General features: G+C 42.6%; 1 protein-coding gene across 1 annotated transcript; it reads right to left on the bottom strand.

Annotated features, from left to right (window-relative positions):
* Positions 1 to 1,708: 1,708 nt before the first annotated feature.
* SLC35A1 (solute carrier family 35 member A1) lies at positions 1,709 to 22,203 on the bottom strand. Its single transcript, XM_006264072.4, has 8 exons — positions 22,046 to 22,203; positions 18,171 to 18,348; positions 13,924 to 14,083; positions 12,289 to 12,441; positions 10,721 to 10,787; positions 4,436 to 4,612; positions 3,970 to 4,104; positions 1,709 to 2,560 (listed from the first exon to the last, which is right to left on the bottom strand). The coding sequence occupies exons 1-8, from the start codon at positions 22,119 to 22,121 to the stop codon at positions 2,430 to 2,432; spliced, it is 1,077 nt and encodes a 358-aa protein (XP_006264134.3). The 5' UTR covers positions 22,122 to 22,203; the 3' UTR covers positions 1,709 to 2,429.
* Positions 22,204 to 22,699: the final 496 nt, after the last annotated feature.

Genomic DNA, 22,699 nt, shown 5'->3' with positions numbered 1-22,699 from the left:
ACCAGGAAAATAAGCTAGTTCTGCAGCTAGTTCTGCTGTAGGCTAGTTCTGCAGGCAGCCAGCACCCCTGCCAAACTCAATCTTAATGCTTTGTTTAAAATGAACTAAGTGATCTAAATTTATGATGAAGGGAGGAATAAAGGAAACAACATTCTCATTTTATGAATCAGAGCCTGATGGATTTTTTTCACACTGAATCAAATGAGTATGGTGAAAAGTAAATCAGATAAGCACCCAGGAATTGAGAAAGGGGAAAGAAACTAATATTTACTTTCTTCTTCCATCTGTTGTCTTAAACAAGGAAGTAGTACACCTGCTATCCAATGCACTGAAGTGTAGCACTGGCAAGGTGTTTTAAATTATGACCTTTTCCACCATGTAAGCAGTGTCCAGATCTTTCTTCTTGCTATTAGTGCTCTTAATATGCCCCACTTCAGGTAAATGACTGTCAACTGATAGAGATGCATAAACAGCAGTTGGTTTGCCCATTCTTGCCTCATGGAAGAACTGAATAGTCCCCTTCCCCTTGAATCCTTCATCTTGTTTCCTCTGGCAAAAACAATCAAGGCAAAATAGAAAAAAAAAAGAAGGAAGGAGTCTGAAGCAAGGAAGAAATGAATCTTCTCACAAGCCCCTATTTCTTTCTTTTCAGCAATCATAAGTCCCAGGGCAGCTTTTGATATTCAGTTATTAACCCCGTCTCCCTCTCAAGCAGCAGAGATCTCCCACTCTTGGATGCCTCTGTCAAGCAGAGAAAATTCCCACAGACAGCAGTAGCAGAGAATGGGGTATGTCTGCCACAACCACCACTGTCACCTGTCGTTATGCCCCAACCCATATTCCTGCTCCCTATAATTTCAGGGCTTTAGAGAGCCTGAATAGAGTCAACCACTATCCTCTGGCTCAGTTCTCTGTTCTGTCTGTTACCAGTGCCATTATGGACAGAAAAGCCTCCTAAGCTCTCTGGAGTAGTGGTAAGGATACACCCAGCTACATTCAGTACTGATATTTCCATTTTGTTTGTGTAAGTCTTTCTTCATCTTTTAAAATACAGGAGAAAAATAACTGCAAAAGTGCTTTGGAGGGGTAAGTCCTATTGTAACTCTCTCCAGAAATCCACAAGTGGCTTATTCCAACAAATACAAGGGCATCCACTACTGTCAGTGTGGGAAAGTTTACACAACTGTACAAGCACTATGTGTTTTAAAGCAAGTCTTGATTTTGGCAGCAACTCCTGTTTAAAATAAACATTCAAATGTTCAAACTCAAACATTCACATTCTTCTTTTGAATTTAATTCATTACAAAATTCAACCTAAAAAGATGCACCAAAACCAATTTTCTATAAATAAAATTGTACAAAAGTGCATTGTGTCCATTGAGGGGGGTTGAATTTGTCTAGGTATCCTAGAGTCCCAGGTTAACAAAACTAGGGTTCTAACATAAAGCATTTATTCAAACTACAAAAAAGTTTCACTCACTAAAGCAAACATTAGAAACATTCTTTGAAATGTTAAATGCAGCAAATTGCCTCTGTGCAGTGGCATGTAGAGCTATTTGGAAGAAAGATAAAAATTTGTTCATCTGACGCATACAAACTATGTGTGCTGACTTAATTTGGAGATATGCAGAGAACACTTACCCAGGTAGTCACTGGCTTCCCCCACCAAATGAAATCTGACTTCATAAAATATACCTAACAAGTAGAACACTTTACAACAGTTTTATCAGGGCATAAAATGTTCACATTGCAACTATGCTTTTCAAGTCATAGTAGAAAACAAATGGTCCTCTTAATGTGAATTTTGACTCTAGCCCATTTTGGCAAACTTTACATATTACAAAGGTAATGCCCAAAGCAGTGTAGATGAAGTACGATACATTTTTTGTCTTTACAGTCCACTCTTGGTATCTTTTTTAAAGTTACCAATGGAAATGAGCAACCAGTTGGTATTCAAGATGATACGCAGGTTAGTTTAGGAAAATTTCTCTTCCCCTAGGAAAATCAGACCAACATTTTCAGAAATCGATTGCCAAAATAGTATAAGAAGGAGCTTTGGCAACAAGATTCTCTTCTGAAGCTTCTGGGCATTTCTGCCCACAAGTGAGATGATACATACAGTATCAAATATATAAGAAACCAGTCTTTTTCTCCTGTTTCTGTACAATGGTTGGTTCCTTCATTCTCCTTTCCAGATATATAGGCTCTTCATAATCCAATATGAAATAAAATATTTTACATGTAATACTCCTTCACCAGCTTGGAATCTCTCATCCTGTGGAAACCCTTCATTTAATTCCAATTTACTTCTTCTGTTTTTATTTTAGGTCAAGTCTTCTCATGACTAACTTAAGGCTAAGTTTAAAAAATCCAGTTATTTCAAGTCTGTTGTTTGCATTGCCCGTTGCTTTTTGTTAGGACAAACAACATCACACATTCATAAGTCTCTCTTTCAAACTTTTTGGCTCCGATGGCTGGATTTTTGTGGTATCTTGTCGCGGTAAGCCATACAGGTATATAGAAATGCACACAAGGACAGCACCAAGTGAAAAGGTTATAGCTGGAAAAAAACAAAACAGTTTAAATACACGTGCCTCAGGAAGAGGAAGAGACAGTTAGACTACTTTTACAAGAGATTTAGTTTTTATAGAGATAAATTCTACTATTTAAATAATCATCCTTATCAAGGAGAATAGCATACTTGTGCCTTTGAACTGTTATCCTGTTAATCTGTAGAATTCAGTATCATGCTTTGACAGGGAAACCGTTGCTCACTTACCGGAAGCCTTGTGAGGCCAAACAGTCAATTCATGAATGAGAATATGATCAGAAAAGCAGAAAGATGTCCCACAGTTCTATATTTATTCTGCCTTATCTGAGTGGTCTGAGGCGCACATGTTTTAGCAAACTCATGATTTGCCTCTACAAATGCTGTTTGCTTTTCCAAACCTACAGTGTAAGTACTTACTAAGAATGAGGTTCTGATACCAGTTAATAGCCCTAAAGACCTGTAGACCAGCCAGTCCATGTCTGTTCCCTCCACTGTCTAGTGTCTCAGTCAGTCATTCTGGTTTTAAAAAAAGTTGCATTCATCCACAGCACCCTCCCCAAGCCACTTAGAAAGACTTTTTACTGTAAAGTTTACTTCCACATTTCATCTCATTAATACCCTGTCTCACATCATTTAAGCAAATTTCTCCGCCATTCTCCTCTTCCCATTTTTGCTTTCTGACTCTTTCTACCACTGAAGGGGTAATACAAGACACAGGATTACATCTATGTTGGAAGATCAAGCAAGGAAAGCTGGTCTATGAAATAGTGTCAAGCTCCTGCTGAACCATGAGTATATAAAATAGCAAATACAGTGGAAAATGTCCAAAAAAATCCTTCTTTAAGACCATCAGATCCTTCCCTCAGGATGCTTGTTGTATAGTCAGGAGCCCAATATCTGCTGAGCCATTCAACCATGTGGTAGCAACAGCACAATAAAAAAAGAGGGTAACTGGTATTATTACACACACTGCAATGATTACCATGTACAGGGCACCTTCCTTTCAGAAATAACTGAAAACAATTAAGCAGTTAGGACTAGTTCAGTTAAAAGTACTGTAGCAGCCTCAGAAGTTGGTTCAGAAATTGGCGTTGAAGAGAGATTAAAACCTTTCCCCTTAAAATTGCAGGCTCCAGTACACTTTTTTGATAAACAGCCATTAGATGTAAATTCCTCCTATTTCCTCACAAAACTCCACCCTCTCTTAGAACAAAGTGATCCAGCACTTCAGAAACTCATAAGACTGAAGCATCTAAGAGAGATTATGGTCAGAGTACTGTTTACTGTTTCATTCCCCAGGTAGGGATGGGGAAAAAAATCCTCAAAAGCACATGAATTGTGTGTATTGTAACCAGCCTACCCAAGAAGACTGAATTTGTATTAGGAGTTTGCTTCGAAGAACCAAAAACGCAACTTACTTATCTGTAAGCCAAAGAGCATCACTGATGCAACAGTAGAAAGGACAATGGCAGCTGCTGCAGAAAAGCCTTTCATGATGTTGTCTGTGTATTTAACAACAACAGAAGTGTAGAGGCCTCCAACACTGGCAAGAACTGAGAAGCAAGCAGGATGTCATTATTAGTCTGAACAGGAAAAGGTGCATGTTTTATTTACACTGTTATCTGAATCTTGATAATGCACTATTTAAAACCATACCATGAAACCAACGGTCTCAATGGCATCTAGCAGATTAGATGCAACCAAAATGTTGGTTGCTCAGTAGTTCAGGTTGTATGGAAAAAGCAGTTGCAGAAGGACTAATTTCCTTAGAAAAGCAAGGGAATGCTCTGAGCCTGTGAGTTTTATGCAGACAGGCTATATATTAAAAGTAAAACTAGCTATATCCAATAAGGCTGTACAGCAAACAGGATGGCAAATACTTACAAATGACAAACCAGACGTAATATGTATAGCCATAGAAAAATCCTCTCTCAAGAACTTGAGTTCCTTCTGATATGTAGACACCACCTAAAGTCACCACAATCCCAGACAAGTACATCTGGATATTCCTCACCCACAAGGAAGTATCCGAACTCTTTAGTACCTTCTCAAAATAGACTCCTGAAGGGAGAGAGACAGACAGATTTCATAAAGAATGCAGATGTAATTCTAAGACTCAGGGATTCATATAGGTTAATTTGAAAAGACGTTAAGATCATCTAATTTGACCTCCAATATAACACAACTCATTACATTTCATTGAGTTAGCTCTGTATTGAGCCCAATTATCTGTTTTACTGAAATTGATCTTCTAGAAAATGACTGTTCTTAATTTGAATCAAGAGCTGAACTACCTACTGCTTCCCTTGATAGTTTAATCCACTGATTTTTCAACCTGTGATCCGTGGACCCCTAGGGGTCTGCAGACTATGTCTAAGGACTCTGTGAAAAATGACTATTAAAGATGACTGCACCGCTATTTTACATTTGTTAGGGGCCCACAGATGAAAAAAGGCTGAAAACCATTGGTTTAATGGTTTGAACTTGTATTCCTTGGTTATACACTTGGCAACATTAATCCATTTTGTATGAATGGATCTTGTTTACAGTGATCCCTATAGCTCCCCAAGACTTTTTCCTCATTATTTAAGATTCTGACAGTCTGTTATCTGCATGTCATCAAGAGTGATTTTATTTTTACTTCTAGATAGTAGATGGAGAGCATTAAAACCTCATGCATAGTACAACAACTACCCAAAGATAAGTCCATGAGCCAGTTTTTATTTCTTTAAATGTGTACTTTGCATAATGCTAATTTTTCTATCAGAAAGTCTAGTACTATTTGGCATACACATGCTCCAGGAGGTGGAGGGGTGCTTTAATTAGAGTGGCTGTAAGTGCCCAAAGTGTCACATGCATCTATGTCCCCATGCTGAAAAATGGCAGTGGGGGCGCTTTAACTAAAGCCCATTAAACAAGCTTTAGTTAAAATGTCCCCTCGCCGTTTTTCAGCACACGCAAGGCTGGAATCTGCTGGAGTGTGGTAATTACCCTGAAACACTGCCAGCCTGCAAGGGGAAACCCATGGTTTCCCACATTTTCCTCCTTTAAAGGAAAATCTAATGTTTTCCATGAACCTGCTGACAGCAGTGGTGGCAGGCTCAGCCCAGGCCCAGCTGACCTCAGAGATCACAACAGTACCAGATCCACAGCCCCCTCGCAGACCTCCCTGAAACCTGCCTGCAGTCCCCCAGGAGGCCATGGAGCCCTGATTGAGAACTGCTGATTTACACAGCATCTTGAATGGCAACTAACTCAAATGAATTCCTTATCCAGACAAGTCAAGGTTATCTCGGTACTTCACAAGACTTAATGTGGAACAATGGGCTTGTACTGTGTGTAGGGTGGATCCTGGAATAAAAGGTTTTGTCCAGGGAAAAATCTTACCACCGTCCACTGTTTTTACCCTAAGTATTAGATTAAGCAGGATTGTGTTTCCAGCCTGAGTAAAAAACAGTTTTATCCCAAGTCTAATTGTCCTAGGCTTGGACTTCCATCAAACCAGGCACAGTGTTTGTATGGCCCACAGCCCAAGAAAGTCCTGGGTCTATGGCTAGGTTCTCTGAGGCATCATGATAACTGCAAAGATTTGTATTTTCTTTATAAACCACATTTGTAATCTCATCAAAAGAATGCCATCAGGTTTGTTCAACAAGACCAGCATTCCAAAATGTCATGCTGACAAGTACTGATTATATTTCTTTATTAATTGAAACATACATTAGTCTTTTCATAATTTTGTTCAGGACTGATGTCAGGTTAACTGGCCTCCAACTATCCAATCATGCCACTTGCTGTTTTTAATATTGTCACAACATTTGTATTCCTTAGTTGTTCTCAAATTTCCTCTGAATTTCAAGCTTTAATAAAAGTTATCAGTGCGCCAGTGATCTCAGTCTATTCTAAGTGTTGTGGGCGTTTAGCCAGCTCCACCAGTTCAAAAATGGTTTATCTCTAGAAGGATAGTTGTTAACATCTCTTTAGTTACTAATAAATTCACCATCTTCATCTAAGAATACATCCTCTTGTTTGTTTCCAACTACAGAGCAAATATTTAACATTCTTGTCTTCTCTGCATCATTTACATTCTTATGTTTCCATAATAAGCCAATTCAATATCTTGGTTCCTAGCGTACTAAAAGGGCAAAGTAACAAGTTCTTATCAACTACTGATAGATTTCCCTGTTTTTATCTTCCCTTATCAGTTTTCTATACTTGGTAACTTGTAATTTATATTGCTTGCTAGTTCCAGTTTTCCATGTTTTTAGATACCGCTTTAGATACTGCTTTTCTTTCCTAAGTGTTACTTTACTTTTCCCACTGAAAAAGGGTAGAATGGAAGGCGCATGTGCTCATACAACAGAGATCATGCCACACAGCACCAGTTCTTTCCTGAACAGAGCTACAATTGCTTAGCTTCTCTGAAGATCAGCACCCCCCCACCCACCCCCACCCCGAATATCAGTTTAACTTGTGAAGGGTACAATGAATATTTGGACCACAACAAATAGTAGGATACATACAGAACAGGTTTATACCTGCATGTGTTTAAATGCAAAATGTTAAAACAGGGAAATTATTGTGCAGGTATATTCTAAAGTCTAAACAAAATAATCGTGTTATTGATATAGTGATTATTAAATGCATTATGGTCTCAGGTCTGTTTAATTTTTTGTTTAAAAGTTTTTAAAAGTTTTTTTTTTTAAATCTACTGATGTGGACTTCTTGCAGTTAGTTGAAAAATGAATCGTCTCACACGCTGATTTACTTTACATCAACTATCCAATAATTTGCTTCAAAATCAACAGAACTGATAAATACTACAAACACAGAATACCACAAATGTAAAAGGTTTCTTTTCAAACTAGTAATATGCCAGATTTTCTACATGTACAAAACAGTCACATGCATTTAAAAAACAAAATGGAGATAGTGTCCAGGAGATTATGTTTCATGCATATTAATATTAAGGAACTCTATCAATTTATACTTGGCAAATTCATTATTTTTAAGAGCTGACAGCTCCTCAACTCTTTTTAAACTGTCACAATAGCAGACTTTTAAGTAGTCTTTTTTCCAACTTTGTGTGAAAAGGGATTCCAACCCTCTCTCAGATATGAGCTTTCCTAAAAAAATACAACACTCTGGACTGACAGTCCCAGAAACTGAAGCTAATAGAAAATACAGCAGCTTGCTTTTATGATGATTTTAAATAGCAGTATGTAACAGGAGTATACTGAAACCTAGGCTGACTTCACAGTAATTCTGTATACAACTAAATCTGAACCTTTAAAACCCCAAATGGCTGGAGATCTTCATACTGATGATATTCCCTCTCTTTTCTTATGCTTTATTGCCATAGTTTTAGCTGGAGAAGAACTTCAGCTGGAGCTCTTTTATTCTAGGAAAAGAAACTTCTGAAGCATCACATAGAAGTGCCTGGTCCTGAGGAGCAGGAAATTTGTTGGCCTTCAGGCCCATCTATTTCCTCAGGTTGTTGGAGGAGGAATAGCAAGGGCCGAGGTATGTTATTTCACTTGACAATTGGGAGTCAAGTGACTGGGGCTCAGAAGCAGCTACTAGAATTATTTGTACTAATTATTTTTTTAGCCTAGGAAAGGCTAGAGCTAAAGAAAGCCTTATTTACGAAACAATGCTAGAGACTGTTGTCTGTGACTAGCAATGAGCATACCTACTAATGCACAAGTCTCACAGGATGCTCCATATTTACGTACCAAACTAGAAGTGGTTGGTAACAACGCACTTAAGAGACACAGTGAAGAATTTGCATTCAATTACTCTAGCGCAGGAGTAGGCAACGTTTTTGGCCAGAGTGCCAAAAAAGCCACAATGTCTACCTTATGAGGTGCCAGAGTGCTGGCATGTCAGAAAAACAAAACCAGGGCAGGGGGTACATGGCAGAATGTTCTGCATATTAATATAGGTAATAATCATAAAAGTTGCCATTTTTATTTTTTACTGTAAATACCAGGTTTTCTAAAAATTCTAAACCTGGTGACAATAAATAAAACTTCATATACTACCTTTGTTGTTGTGTATTCCTTTTTTGTTAAGCATATTGCGATGAGAAAAAAAAAGAAAGAGGAGAAAAAAAGAGGAAAGCAAAAGAAAAAAGAGAACAAGAAAAGAGGACAAAGAGAGAGAAAAAGGCGAGAAGAGAGAGAACCAGACACATACACAGGCATGCAGAGAACCAGACGTGTGCGCACACAGAACCACAGGTGCAGAAACACAGATAACCAGACACACACACAGAACAGACACATGCACACACAGACACACAGAATCAGACAGAGGCAGACAAATGCACAGAACCAAATGCATGTGCGCACAGAGCTGGTCCGCTGGGCTACTGGATAATGTCCAACCCGACAATCCCCTGCGCCTGCCACAGCCCCTGTGCTTCTCTGGGGAGCCAGCCCCCGGCTGCAGCGCAACCCGCCAAAGCTCCGGCCCAGAGCCTGCCCATCAGCCAGCTGCAGGGGTGGCACTAGGGGCTTTGAGGAGGCAATAGCCACTCCAAAATTCTCCTTAGTCCTATAGCCACCCCTCTCAGCACCACCACAATCCGCAGAGCTAAGCCCACAAAGGTGCGGCACTGCTGGCAGAGGCAGCACCAGCCTCATCCCAGTTGAGGGGCTGGGCTCACAGCAGGTGGGAGTTGGGCGGGCTCAGCTGTGCAGGGTGGGCAGACAGCAGTGGCAGCACTGGGAGGAGTGGAACCTCCTGGCCCAGCCCCACCACTGGGAGGCAGCTAGCACCCTCCTTGCTCTGGAGCCGTGGCATCAGCTCCATACTAGCAGGTGCATGTGTGCCTCAGAGTGAATGGTGGAAGGGGCCTGAGGCAGCGCAAACCTGGCCTCTCCCTGACTGTCTGCTCTGAGGTGCACATGCAGTAGCTGCCAACACAGAGCTGATGACGGGCCTCCAGAGCCCAGCTCAGCTGTTTGTAGCAAGCCTGGGCTCTGAACAGCTGCAGCAGGCAGCAGGAAGGCTGCAAACAGCTGCACCAGACTCCAGAGCCCTGGCATCAGCTACATGCTGGTGGTGACTGCACGAGTACCTAGAGTGGACAGTGGGGGAGGGTTGCGCTGCCTCAGGCCCTATCTCCACCGTCCACTCTGAAGCATGTGTACACCTGCTGGCAATACAGAGCTGAAGCTGGGGCCCAGAGGAGCTGTTTGCAGCCTCCTGGCTGCAGCCAGCCCAGGCTCTGGATAGCTGCTGCCAGCCACAGAGCATGGGCTGCTCCCAGCAGAGCTTGCAGCCTTCAAGCCACCTGCTGGGAGCAGCCTGGGCTCCGTGGCTGGTAGCAGCTGCCCAGGCTGGCGGTGGCGCACTGAACAAAATGATCTCACGTGCCATGTTTGGCCTGCATGCCGGGGCTTGCTGACCCCTGCTCTAGTGTATTTATAACTTAAAGCCAGAAGCCTTATCATTTAAAGCAAGAAAAATATTTGCTCCTCCACAGCCCTGTTAACAAATTTAAATTATGCAATCCAAAAAAACTGCACTTTTCCTCTGGCAGCTCACCTATCGCAGTTCTTTGGTTCCTGCATTGTGAAAGGACAGAAAAAAAGCAAGATCTTCTCCTTGAAGAGGAAATTCCATGTTTTAAAGAAAGTCTTTTATCATTCTGCAGCCTATCTTACCATCTCAATTACATATAAACACCTCTCATGGAAGCAAGAAAGGGCTCATTCCAGATGCTCAGCCAGCAAAACATTTATGGAGGAGCTTAACTGCCCACTGGAAAGATTGGAAGCCTTTTACATGCATACCACAGTAACCTCCAAAAGGCAATAGCATGAAAAAACTGTACAAGTCACTAAGTTTCCTTTAGACTGACTGAAGGCATTTGAAGGGTGGTGGGTTACTATTTCTTTTCCAAGACAGTTTTGAAATCAGCATAGATTGTTTTTAAATATTATGCTTGTCTATCTAAGTAATTACGGTGCCAGAAGTCTAATGTTATAACCATTGCACATAGAAAGTAATTATGAGCCATGAGTGGTAAGTCTTTGCCTCATTTTGTCTTGTTGATCAACAAATATGATTAAATCACACAAGGCAGGATTTGTTTTAGTTTTACCATTATAAAAGGTTCTCCTCTTTTGAAATGAGCTGTCCTGTAAAATAATGCTTTACCTGCAAATCCTGAACACAATACAGCAATAGTTACAGCTCCAAACCCTAACCACGGATTCTGTTCCACCTGCAACACAAATCATAAAAACAGATAGTAGGTTAGTTATGTTACTATACTAATTACTTAGCATAATTACTTCAGAAACCAACTGGTTAATAACAGCAGGTATATTAGGATTTTATTACAACATAAACTACTTGGAGGTAGTCAAACCTACCCTGAAGCTTAAAATAGTTCAACTTCCCTGAATACAGTTAGATGCAGGGTTCGATTTGCTAAGTATATTTTAACAAGCTGGGAAATATTCTGGTACAATATATAAAAATGCCATACAGGCAAACAACTAACATTCTTTTACAATCTCATCTCTCACACATGCTTTCCTTATTTTCCCTTGTCTTGATGCAACACTTCACATATGCTATCCATCTGCACAGTTAGGTACTTCATAAATCTTAAACCCTCAATTTCCTTGCAAGTGGGCATTAGCAACCCCAGAGGCACAGTATTTCAGTTTACCACAATGGTTATGTCCAGTCTTTCAAGTTTTATGACTACACAAGGGCATCCTAACAAGTAACCTTTTCAGAGATGCTGAACACTGGCAACTAAGAATCACTGAAAAAAGTAAACACCCTTAGCAGAATACTTTTTCACCAGTGAACAACCAAAGTGGAGCTTGAGGCTAACTCTGAGTTACCCAGCTGAAGTGTAGCAGCAATTCTGTACCCCCGTGGGTGTGTAAATGCCACCATTATAAGCAAAGGGAGATTTTACTGCATCTCTGGAGGGCTGTCCTATTCCTACGAGGGCATAACAGAATCACTCTGACAGTTTAGTTCGTTTTAAGCTGCATTTTATAATCATCCATTAGGTGAAACAGACTTCTGCCACATCTGCCTAAAATATGGCTTTAAGTGCTCACATTAACAGAAGACACAGGTGGAATGAGGAACGAAATAGCTCTCTCATTGCCAACTTCAAGTATACTCACTGGCAGTTGCCAAGATGAGTGCATTACTGAGATACCTTTTTAAGCTGTTGCATTTGCCAGTATATTAAGTTTGTTTTCTTTTTTCAGCAGCAACTTGTGCTCCCTTTCCAAAAATGGTATACGATGTGACAGCATAACATGCCTGTCCAAACTGGTATACATCAGATTAGAAATAACTGAATGATCAGCTAACATTTTATGTTATCAGATATGAGTGGTAAAAGAAAAAGGATACATGCCTACGAAGCACAGCCCTAACATTATGGGATAACATGGCACGGCAGAGCTGTACAACTAGTGGCCCATGGGCCACATACAGCCTTCCACATACAGTTAACTCCTGGCCCACGGGCTTCCACCTAGGTGCTGCAGGCAGGATCTCCAGGCTCTCACTCCTTCCTCCAACTTCCACTTTTTGCCTTTGCCCCTGCCCCTGCCCTTGGGGCCCCTGGCCACTCAACAGTTAAACAGACCTGTTTCATAACACCCCTGCAAAGTGCAGCTTAGAGGCAGCCTGATGTTTCAGATAAAGCACACACAGAATATAGAATGTATTTAAATGACAAGCCTTACTTGTACTTTTGTAGCTTGAGCAGGCTTCCACTGAACAAGAGTAACTCCACCGCACAACATTAAGACAGAAAACCACTGCAATTTACTAAGGGAGCGGTTTAGCATTAAGACAGTACATAAGGCTGTGCAAGGGATCTTCAACTGGTAGGTAACCTAAAAGAAGGGAACATAGCAGACACAGAATGTGGTTATAATGAGTAAAATGCTGAACTCTATTCTAGACTGCAGTCTGATATTGGAGAATGAAACCTATAGGAATCCCTTGCTGATCTCTGCAGCCTCCTCCTCCTGGAAGGAATTTCATTTGCAATTACAGCAATGTCAATTTGAAATTAATCTATACCAAAGCAGAATTTGGCTTTTCTTGATCAGACTATGTGCAGCCACAGACTTGTGAATATAATGGTATTGACAAAGAACCTTTTAAAGCATTGTGTTATCTGAGTAAATCATTTTTTTATCTTCGCTTGGCAAACTGTAGCTGTACCGTGTGCAATCTCCACCTTTGCTTCCGTCTTAAGTTATTTAAAAAAAATCAATATTGCATCATTTTTTTGCTCACTGCACACTACCCGATTTGGCCACTGAACAAGCCAGCAGTGGTTTCAGGTAAGCAGCATGCCCAAAATGCACTTAAACTTGGAATCTTTTGACTTGACTGCTTTCCTTTGCAGCTCATTTTCTTTCTGTACTTCTGTGTATGGAATATTAGTGACATGCATGTTTGTCTAATGGATCAGAGTTATGATAGTTAATAAAGTGTAAGGCACATTTTGATACATCAGTATTATGATTTTCAGGGTTTTTTTGTTTTTGTTACAGTTTTCATGAAAGTTTTATTAATAACTGGAGTTATTTTAATATATTTGTTTGTGGTATATTGTTTGCTTACAAATATAGTTGAATTTCATTTTTTTCCTCCAAGGACTCTAAATAGATGGCCTCTTCAGGCTTTTCTAGTAACACACATCACAGTAAAGATTGTAGGTCACAGCACCAACTGCAAGCAATTTTTTTTCTCTTCTATGGGGTTCTGCTACCACACTAATTATCAGGTCAGTCTCATTGCTCAAACTGATAAGAAGTTTTCAAAAAAACTTAGTTTTGGCCAAACACCAAAAATAGAGAAAATAAAAAGGAGCTTAAAATTTATACTGTCCCCCTCAAGGAGCTTAAAATTTATATCGTCTGGAAAATTTATACCGTCTGGAACATGCTATGAATTACAACCAGCATTATTTCTGTTGATCACCACAGCTGCTTTTAACTGCATACTGCAAGGGCATGGCAAATCAGCTTAGGTGTGGCTATATACAATGTAATAGGAATCCAATGAATATTTTCCTTTACAAAGAGTGGGAACTTTTTTCAAATTTATTTTGTGGCTAAACTATCATTTCTTGCACAAATATATATCACATTTCATATCAAAGTATGAAGCTCCCCATCTGCATTTTTGTACAGGCCACAAAGATCCTCATACTCATAGAAATCTCCTTAAAAGCTTTATATCTTCTTCAGTGGGGGCTGGAGGAGGGGAAACTATTTTCAGGGACAACTATACAAATTTTGCGTCTGGGAAAAAAACAAACAAAGGAACCGAAGACCAGAGTCCCAAACCATGATGCCAGTTACCTGGTAGACTGCTGCATCCAAATTGCTAAGGGCCAAGAAAGCCATGTTGTTTTGCAGAGCATACACCACTGATGGAACACTTAGTTTTGCCAGTTCCATAGGACTGCCCAGTATGTTTTCATTTAAGGATGATATCAGCCTTCCCAAGCTTCCTGTTTCTCTGTAAAGAAAGTTTAAAACAACCGTTTGACTTATTTACACTGATATTTGAAAATAATGTTAAACAGCATTGGCAAGGCCCTTGGGAAGACTTTAAAGACTTGCTTTTCATAACTGGCTGGTATCCCCTCTTCACTGAAACAGAAATTATGCTGAAAAATAAATAGCCATTGAAGTTTCAAGAAGGTACAAACCATGAAAAGCAGGAACAAACTGAGATGATAAAGATTAGCTGTATTAACACATGTTCAGCAGCAGCATAGAGCTGCACAGTCTGTATAATGTTAGTTGCTTGTTTCGGTGCTGAGTAATAAATTGCACTGAGTAAGACAAAAGACTGCATGTCCTTGCTACTAACACTGAACTTTTAAGTCAGAGAATTCATCTGCAGTTTCCAGACCAAATTCAAACTACAGGTAAGACTCTGGGCTGCACCTCAAAGACAGTGCCAAATGAAGCAGACCAGCTGTACCACAATGTATCCCAGCACAGCTGATTTGCTTCACTGTGGAAAACCAAGTCACCTGTTGCCCTACCCACTGATGCTGCAGGACAATAGGTAATATGTTCTCCTGGGGCTTGAGGGGCCTGGTCCTGCATTATCCTAGGGGTGTGTCTCTGTAAACAGGGAAAGCTGAGCAGATGCTCCCAGGACTTGAAAGATCCAATCCTGCACAGGAATTCTCGGTGCACAGAATCAGGCCTCTCAGGACCCTGAAGTACCTGCCCAGGGTGGCTGGACAGCATGGGCAGCTCTGGGCTGGATCACTGACTCTCAATGTGAGGGTGTGTTGGCTCACATTTGATTCTTGGTGCTAAGTTTAACTTGGAACCATTCCATTTTTTCATGGGACAAGATATGTGAAAGAAATAATCATTTGTTCACATTAATCCAAAATAAAACAATAGCCTGTAAATCAATTTGGCTTTTCTTGGTTCAACTCACGAAGCTGTAAATCTTTTGGGATTCTGGACAAAGTAATTACTAGTTTAGGGTCCAGGTGGTCAGGAGTATTCTAGGCTTATTTTCTTCCAGTAAACTAAATAAATACACAGCTTAAACTGTTGGCTCTCAAATAGGGGGCAATGAGATTTGCTCAGGGGTGCCAGACAGGTGCAGCATCAGGCTGTCAGGTAAAACTGTCCTGTGTGCATGGCTGTATCACACATGCTCCTACTGCAGCAGGACAGCTCTTGTCCTGCTTTAGGGTTATTAGACAGGAGAGCTGGCTCAGGCTGTAGCCCTTCCTAGTCTGGTTTCCCCTCCCTTCCTCTCCCTCCCCCCACACTCCTCCCACAGACAAGTCATGTAGGTAGGACCTGTGCACTTCCAGTTTCTAGGAGAAGCAACAGTGGGAATGGGGAAGGACTGAGAAGGGCTACAGCCCAAACCAACAAACTTGTCATGCTTTAGGGTTATCAGAGAGCCCTGATGTAGCAGGAGTGCATGCATGCTGTAGCTCTTCCCAGGCTGGCTGTGCAGTAGACATATGGGGCAGTTTCACCTGCCCAGTTGAATACTACTGAGGCAGCACCAACAGTGGTTCTCAACACGGGATGCCACCACATTAAAAAAAAGTGGGAGGGGTGCCTGGACTTCGAAAAGTTTTAACCACTGGCTTGAAATTACAACTGCTCTTCATTTCAAAAGGGAGAGTCATTTCACTTTCATTCGAAGCATGACGTAGTTTTAACCATGCATGTTTAAGGCCCCACAAGTAAAACCGGGTTAAGAATTCAAGCAAACATTCTTAAAATTCCAGTTTCTGTATTGTGCTACCCATGCCTCTTCCACATTATACCAAAAGAGCAGACCCTTTCTGAGTCCAGCCTATGATTTGTTGACATCTTAAAATAGCTATCAGCTTTGATGTTTCAAAGTCAAATACAAGTGACAGCAAGTGCAGGTGCTCTTTAATTAAAGGTAGAAACTCATCGACTCTCACCAATTCCCAAATCAGTTTGGTCATTTATCTTACAATAAACACAGTCCCTGGAGAAACTGCAGTCTATGTAGAAGGCAAGGCAGAGATGCAGCTTATCTGTATCCTGCCTTCTTTCCAACTTCAGACTAGTACAACTAATCTCTCTATAGTCAGTGTAGATCAGGGGTTGGCAACATTTTTGGACAGAGTGCCAAAAACACTCACAACCTCAACTTGGAAGATGTTGGCATACCGGGGCGGATAGCAAGGCAGCCAAGAGGGGCCCAATTCTTGTTGTGGCAGTGCAGCCGCTTCCCTACCATCCATTCCGAGGCATGTGCATCAAGCAAAATGCCTGTGCGCGCCACGCTGGCACCATGCTGGGGGTTGCCTACACCTGGTGTAGACATACATGAGCCTGTATCCACCCCCCCTTACACATACACACACACACACACAAAGACCAGATTCTTTTGATTACAACATTCATCATAACCACATATACGCCCACCACTTCTTCATGCTCCCCTCTGAGGGCATAAAAGGTAGAGCAGCCAAACTGGTGTGGCTATGTGTCTAGCAACTGCTTGTTTTGGCATTCAGATGACTGGGGTTTAACCAGGCAAGGCACTGAAGAGAGAGATTATTTTTCTTCATCCTTGATTGTGGACAACAAAGCCTAAGAAGAAAAAACAGTAGCTCAAAAAAGGGCAAAGGTAAAATCCCATATGTACATGGGCAGCTGGTAGGCCCAGTCCCAGGGAGTCAAAGGTTGGGATCTGCAGAAGTCCACAGTCCACCACTCACAATAGTTCCCTAGTCAGTGCAAGGTCCAGGCAGGTCCTGGCAACAGTACCACCATAGGGAAATCAGACCGCACAAGCTGTTGGTACCATGGAGGGAACCAGTACCAGAGGACATCTCAATGCAAAAGATAGTACCAGTATGGTTTATACCCATTCCACTGATGCTGACATTGATCTTAGTGGACTCTCTTTATGCCTGAAGAAGGTTGTTTGTGCCCAAAAGAACAATTTTCCAACTATTTAGTTGGTCTAATAAAAGATATCACATCTATGCAAAGAACCTTGTCTGCCTGATATCAGTGGAAGCACTCTAGGTACCTGCCCCACTGGAACCTTCAGCACAGCAGTCTACTGATTTCTGCTAATTCAAGGCAATGTGAGGCTTGAAAGTTTTGTCCTCAGACAGTTTCCATCCCAGTCTTTGGAGGGCACCGTGCCCCAAAGCTTTGGGGGAGAGAGAAGCAAAGGCAGGGACATGAAGTGCTACTACAATATCAAACGCATTGACAGTCAGGTATCAGTACGTCTTATCTCACTGCCGCAAGCAGTAAGAAAAAGAAAAGAAAAAACACTACTGAGGGCAGTTGACATCCTGACTGAATCTTCTGACTAGCAGTTTCTGTCACACGCACAAAGTATATATACATCTATAGTGTGGGATCCACCCTGACATACATGAAGAACTAAAACATAAACAAATAACCCAGAGTTTTATGCTCAAGTAACTAATTATTTCGATAGTACCGAGCATGCATTTCAGTCAAATTTCTTCTGTGTGCTAAAAATGTTTTTTTTGATGGCAAAAGAAAGGAAAGGAAGAAACTGTAATGGCAGACTGTTTCCCCATATTCAGGCATTCATACGTGGACTCAGCTTATTACTACCTAGCATCTTGCAGTTTCTAGAACACGTCAGGGGAAATGTAAAGGTGTTTGTGGATTATTTTGAGAAACTGATTACTGGACATATAAGAGTTTTACACGCACATAAAGTTAAGGAAAAAGTATGCCTTCATTTAGCCTAATAACTCAGAAAGCCTGGTATTTTATAGCCAATATAAACTGCCACTTGAACCTAGTCCAAAGCACACAAGTAAAATATGCAAAGGGACACACCTGCATATTGTGCAGTTTACTGAAGAGATTCAGGAAGGAACCATTCACAAGTAGCGACATGCTTGAATCTTTTCATAGCATCATTCCTCAGTGCCACCGCTGTCCGGCTTAATAAATAAGGCCCAGACAGACCTAACTGGCTGTGTTCCACATGCACTTACATAGATGCACGAGTGTGAAGGAGACTGAGTCAGAGGAAGTGAGAATTCATCTCCAGGACACTGATTAGTACTCATACTTACTTAGCCAAAATGCCCACACTTAGGAATAACTTGATAACTTCTGTGATGCACACAGCTGTGGTTGAAAAGTAGAGTTCTTTTTCCACTGTTCTTGTGTATCGTAAGGCTACAGTGTATGTTGCAGCAACTAGAGTCATCACCGTCAGGCAGTACAACTTGAACAGTATAGTGACATTCTCTGAAAGACCAAAAAATAGCTCAGTAACGTATGGGAGACAGACAACAGCTGCTTGCTACAGCAGTCGCAACTTGGTGTGCTCCATTCTAAACTAAGAACTGAAACCGAGAGTTTGAAAAGCTAAATAACTCACATATACGATGTAGTCCCACTGTAGCAGTGTACAGTAATTTTACAATAGTCACATTGTTGTATTTAATAATTCTAAATGGAACCCTCAAAATACTTTGAGAATACAGAAAAGACTATAGGAAAGTACCAGATACATCTGACTTGAGGTGGGTTTCTTTACCAAAAATAAGTTCCAAGTCATATATATCTCCAGTGCATGATGAGTTCCAAGTCATACACTGGATACATACAGTACACTCGATTGTGCCTTTTTGCCCCTAAAGCACACAGCAAGTACTGAGCCCAAAAAGCATAACTAATCCTCTGCATGCAGTATGTTAAAATCTCAAATGGACAAAATTTACTGAACTCTCAGATTAACAAAAGGCTTTGGGGGCAGAAATGATAGGTTTGATATGCAGTAGAAACTAGGAGGCAAGAGGTTGTGGGGGCAGGGGAGAGAATAATCATTTCAGGAAAGTAGTAAGAGGTGTGATAGTTTTTAACATGTAAATTCTATTTTAACATGGGAAGGGAATTCCTTCCATTTCAAAAGAACAGATTCTGAAGGTAAATGCCCTTGGGCCTCCTTTAACTAGGATATTTATTTACTGGGGGGGAGACAGTGCGCCACAGTATAACAATGCAAGTTAGAACTTCTAAAGTTGTCTGAACTACTATTAGGAAAAAAGAGTGTTCTATGAAAAAATGTATACGTCTTTTTTTAGATACATAAATTCCTTTTATTTTATGCATGCAGTGAAATTTTGTTGGTGAGGGTCACCTTATAACATACTCCACGTTTCAGCCTTCCAAAACTTTTAAGATCAATTTCACTGATGAATTAAGTTTCATCAGGTATGTGTCCCACCAATGCAGTGATTCTTAACCAGCGTGCAGTGGCACCCCGTGGTGCTATGAAATCCATTTAAGGGTGCCACAGGGTGAAACACCAATATGTGATTCACAAGGTAAGCCTTGTGAATCAGCACAAGGTACATTTTTCAAATATTACTCCATCCTGTCAAAAACATTCTGATTTGCCGTGGTCTTTCTGTGTTCCTTGCAACAGGAGAGTTGCTCTATTATTTTTCCATGGTCAAAAAATGAGTGAAGAGCTGGCATTTTCTGAGGAGTGCCTCAATTCTAACAAGGCTGAGAACCACTGCACTAGAAGAACAGCTCAGTCTCTTGTACTCAGTACTTTGTTTCAGGTTGTGAATTAAACACATTTCCTTACACTACAGGTGTCAAACATGGCCCACAGGGCCCCACTATCCGGCCCCTGATCAGATCCACACAGGGTACAGAGCGTGGTTGTGGTGGGGGCCAGTCCACAGGCCAGATCAGGTCCACAGAGCCCATCCCCTTCCCTCAGCATACCTGATCCAGTGGCAGGTGCTGCAGCCAGTTTGGGACCCGCACTGTGTGAAGTGCAGATCTCAGAGCAGCTAAAACAGGTGCTGTATGCACCACAGTCCAGGCAGAGCGGTAGCAATGCTGCACACCCTGGCCACCCCAGCAGACCTGGGACTGCACTGCATGCTGCACCTGCTCAGCTGGTCTGGGACCCAGGCTGCACACAGTGCCTGCAAATGCTGAGTGCAGCACAGATCCCAGGCTGGCTACAGTCTTGTCTATAGCCACAGGGTAAGCTAATAATACATTCCCTACAAATGGACTGCTGTGATACCCATCTCTGCAGAACATCTCTGCAAAGTATGCTTGAGCACCTGCTGCTACAAGCATGTGAATTAGCTATAGCTTTCTAGATTATATCCCATCTACATCAATAACCATTTTCAAAAGGGGAGAGTCAAGTAGTTCTTGGAAGAGCATTTAGACTTTGCCCAAACCAGATTCACAAGCCACAAATGGAATTTATTACAATTTTTGCTTTTTGCACACATGCAAAAAGCACTAGAGCCAAAAAGTAAAACTGACCAGCCTAATCAGCTAAACTGAATTAAATTGAGAACAAAAAGAAGCAACTTAAAATCTGAAGTTTAAAATTAATTGTTTATACTATTCTAAGGGTTTGTTTTCTACAAAGGAGCCCTGGGACTTAGCATCCTGCTTACTATTTAAAAGTACTTTGCTACAGGTCATGGTCTGAGCAACACGGGATATTTGTCCAGTTTCTAAGACTAAGAACATAAGACTGGTTTAATCTGGGGCTGACTGTCCAAGTTTTGACTCGCATCAAAACAGGCAGGGGAGATAGCCTTTTACATAGCTTGAATGACAACTAACTTGAATTAGAGAATGCAAGAACTACTAGGTCAGACCACAGAACTACCAATCACTAGGTCTGTCTTGCCAGTCTCCTGTGTCACACAGTGGGCACTGTCCTCTGTGCTCTGCTCGGCGTCCCCCCTCAGCACACTCATTTTGAACCTTTGACCATCACTCCTGTCCCTGTCCGGTCTTCTGTTTGTCCCACAGATTCAGCTGACACATACCCAATACTCCCTCTATTAACAAGGGGAGGGACCTAACCATTGCTGTGGGGGCATAAGGGGATCCTACACACATGCAGAGAGGCTGCTTCAGCATGCCGTAGTCAGAGCAGACTTGATCAGTCTACAGGACCATGGTAATTACCATACTCCAGTGTCTCATGTATCAGCGTCCCTGCTCATTTGACAGACTTTAGTTAAAGCGCCCCCGCCACCATTTTTCAGTGCAGGGACGCTGACACACAAGACCTCCAGGCACTTTAATCAGAGTGGCTCTTAGAGCTTCTCTAATTAAAGTGCCCCCCACTACCAGAGCACATGTATAAACGCCCAAGAGCTGCATGAGTCAGACAGGCCCATGTGGTACAGTGGGCGCTGCCCAGCCTGTGCTGCTCGGCATCCCCCAAGCGCACTCAGTCCATCGCTCCTGTCTCTGCTTTGCCTTTCTTTTGTCCCGAGAAATTAGGTGTTACTTTCTCAATGGATCGGGGGCTGGGGCACTTGACTTGGGAGGAAGAAACGGGGCGTATTTAGTCTGGAGAAGAGGAGACTGAGAGGGGACTTAAAAGCAGCCTCCAACTACCTGAATGGGCGGGAGTTACAAGGAGGACGGGGCAGCTGTTCTCACTGCTGCCAGACCAGGGAGCAACGGTCTCCACGGGCAGCAAGGGAGGTTTCAGGTTGGCACCAGGAAGGTCTCTCCCGCGCAGGGTGGCGAGGCACGGGAACGGTGACCCAGACAGACAGGGGACTCTCCATCCTGGGAGGTTTTGCGGCTGGACAGAGCCCCGCTGGGACGCTGCAGTTGGGGCTGGAGCAGGGGCTGGGCCAGGTGCGCAACGTCCCTGCCCGCCCTCGTTGTGCACCACTCTAGCCGGGGTAGACACGGGCCTCTCCCCGGGCCGGCGGCCCAGCGCAGCGCAGGTCAAGCCCATTCACGGCCCCAGGGCGAGGGCCGCCACCCCCGGCGGAGATGAGCGCTCCCGGCTGGTGCCCGCCCCGCGCCACGGGCCGTTCCATTCTCTCCTCTGGCGGGGAGAGGGGAGGAGGCGGGTGGTCTCACTTCCCCCCCGGCCAAGCTCAGGGGCAGCCGCCGCCCCTACCCCCGTGCGGCGCCTGCCCCTCACCTTTCGGCGGCGCCATGGTGCCCAGGGAAGCTGCCGAGACCGCGGGACTGGAGCCGTGCCCCGCCGCTCCTCCCATTCACCAAAGAGGGCAGGGGAGGCCGCCTAGAACGGCCCACCCAGAACAGCCCGCCCGGCTCCGTCACCATAGAGTCCAAGGCGCCTCCGGAACCGCATCACGTGGCCGGGGGGGGGGAAAGGGCTCCTGCGCATGCGCGCTGCCTGGAACATTGCCCTTGTAAGCAGCTTCGCGCCGGGTCGGGTGTACGGGTGTTACCGTAATTATACGAGCACGTCAACCCTTGTACGATGTGCGATCAATAACAGTAAAACTATCCAAATGTACCATGCCTTTCGACTCGAGGCAGGTAGTTGATGCAGCACTCTCAGGGAGTCTTAACTGACTTTTGGGTTTGGTGTCGACGCTGCTTGCCTCGAAATAAAGAAATGCTTTAACTTTGATGACCCAGTTCTCACTCACTCCCTGGCTTACAGTAAGCAATATAAAGTAAATAAGACTTACTTGCATAGTTATTTGCATATTTTTCGGTGTACCATTCTTTCTCAGCAAATAACATAATTTTGAGTTTCCAATATGATAATTTAATATTTAAGACCTGGCAAGGCTAACCCTTTCCCTGGGCCAGTCCCAAGGAA

Source organism: Alligator mississippiensis, chromosome 1 (assembly GCF_030867095.1).
Source record: "Alligator mississippiensis isolate rAllMis1 chromosome 1, rAllMis1, whole genome shotgun sequence".
Taxonomy (NCBI): Eukaryota; Metazoa; Chordata; order Crocodylia; family Alligatoridae; genus Alligator; species Alligator mississippiensis.
Note: the sequence above shows the minus strand (reverse complement) of the source record. Positions and strands in the feature narration are given on the sequence as shown.

Bases quoted from the DNA above. Each gene is read 5' to 3' on its own strand.
- SLC35A1 (XM_006264072.4), bottom strand. From the start codon at position 22,121: ATGGGAGGAGCGGCGGGGCACGGCTCCAGTCCCGCGGTCTCGGCAGCT. The intron at 10,788-12,288 runs GTAAGGCTTGTC...TTTGTGTTGCAG, and splicing joins CTCAAGCTACAAAAGTACAA to GTGGAACAGAATCCGTGGTT. The intron at 4,105-4,435 runs GTAAGTATTTGC...CTTGCTTCTCAG, and splicing joins TTACGTCTGGTTTGTCATTT to TTCTTGCCAGTGTTGGAGGC.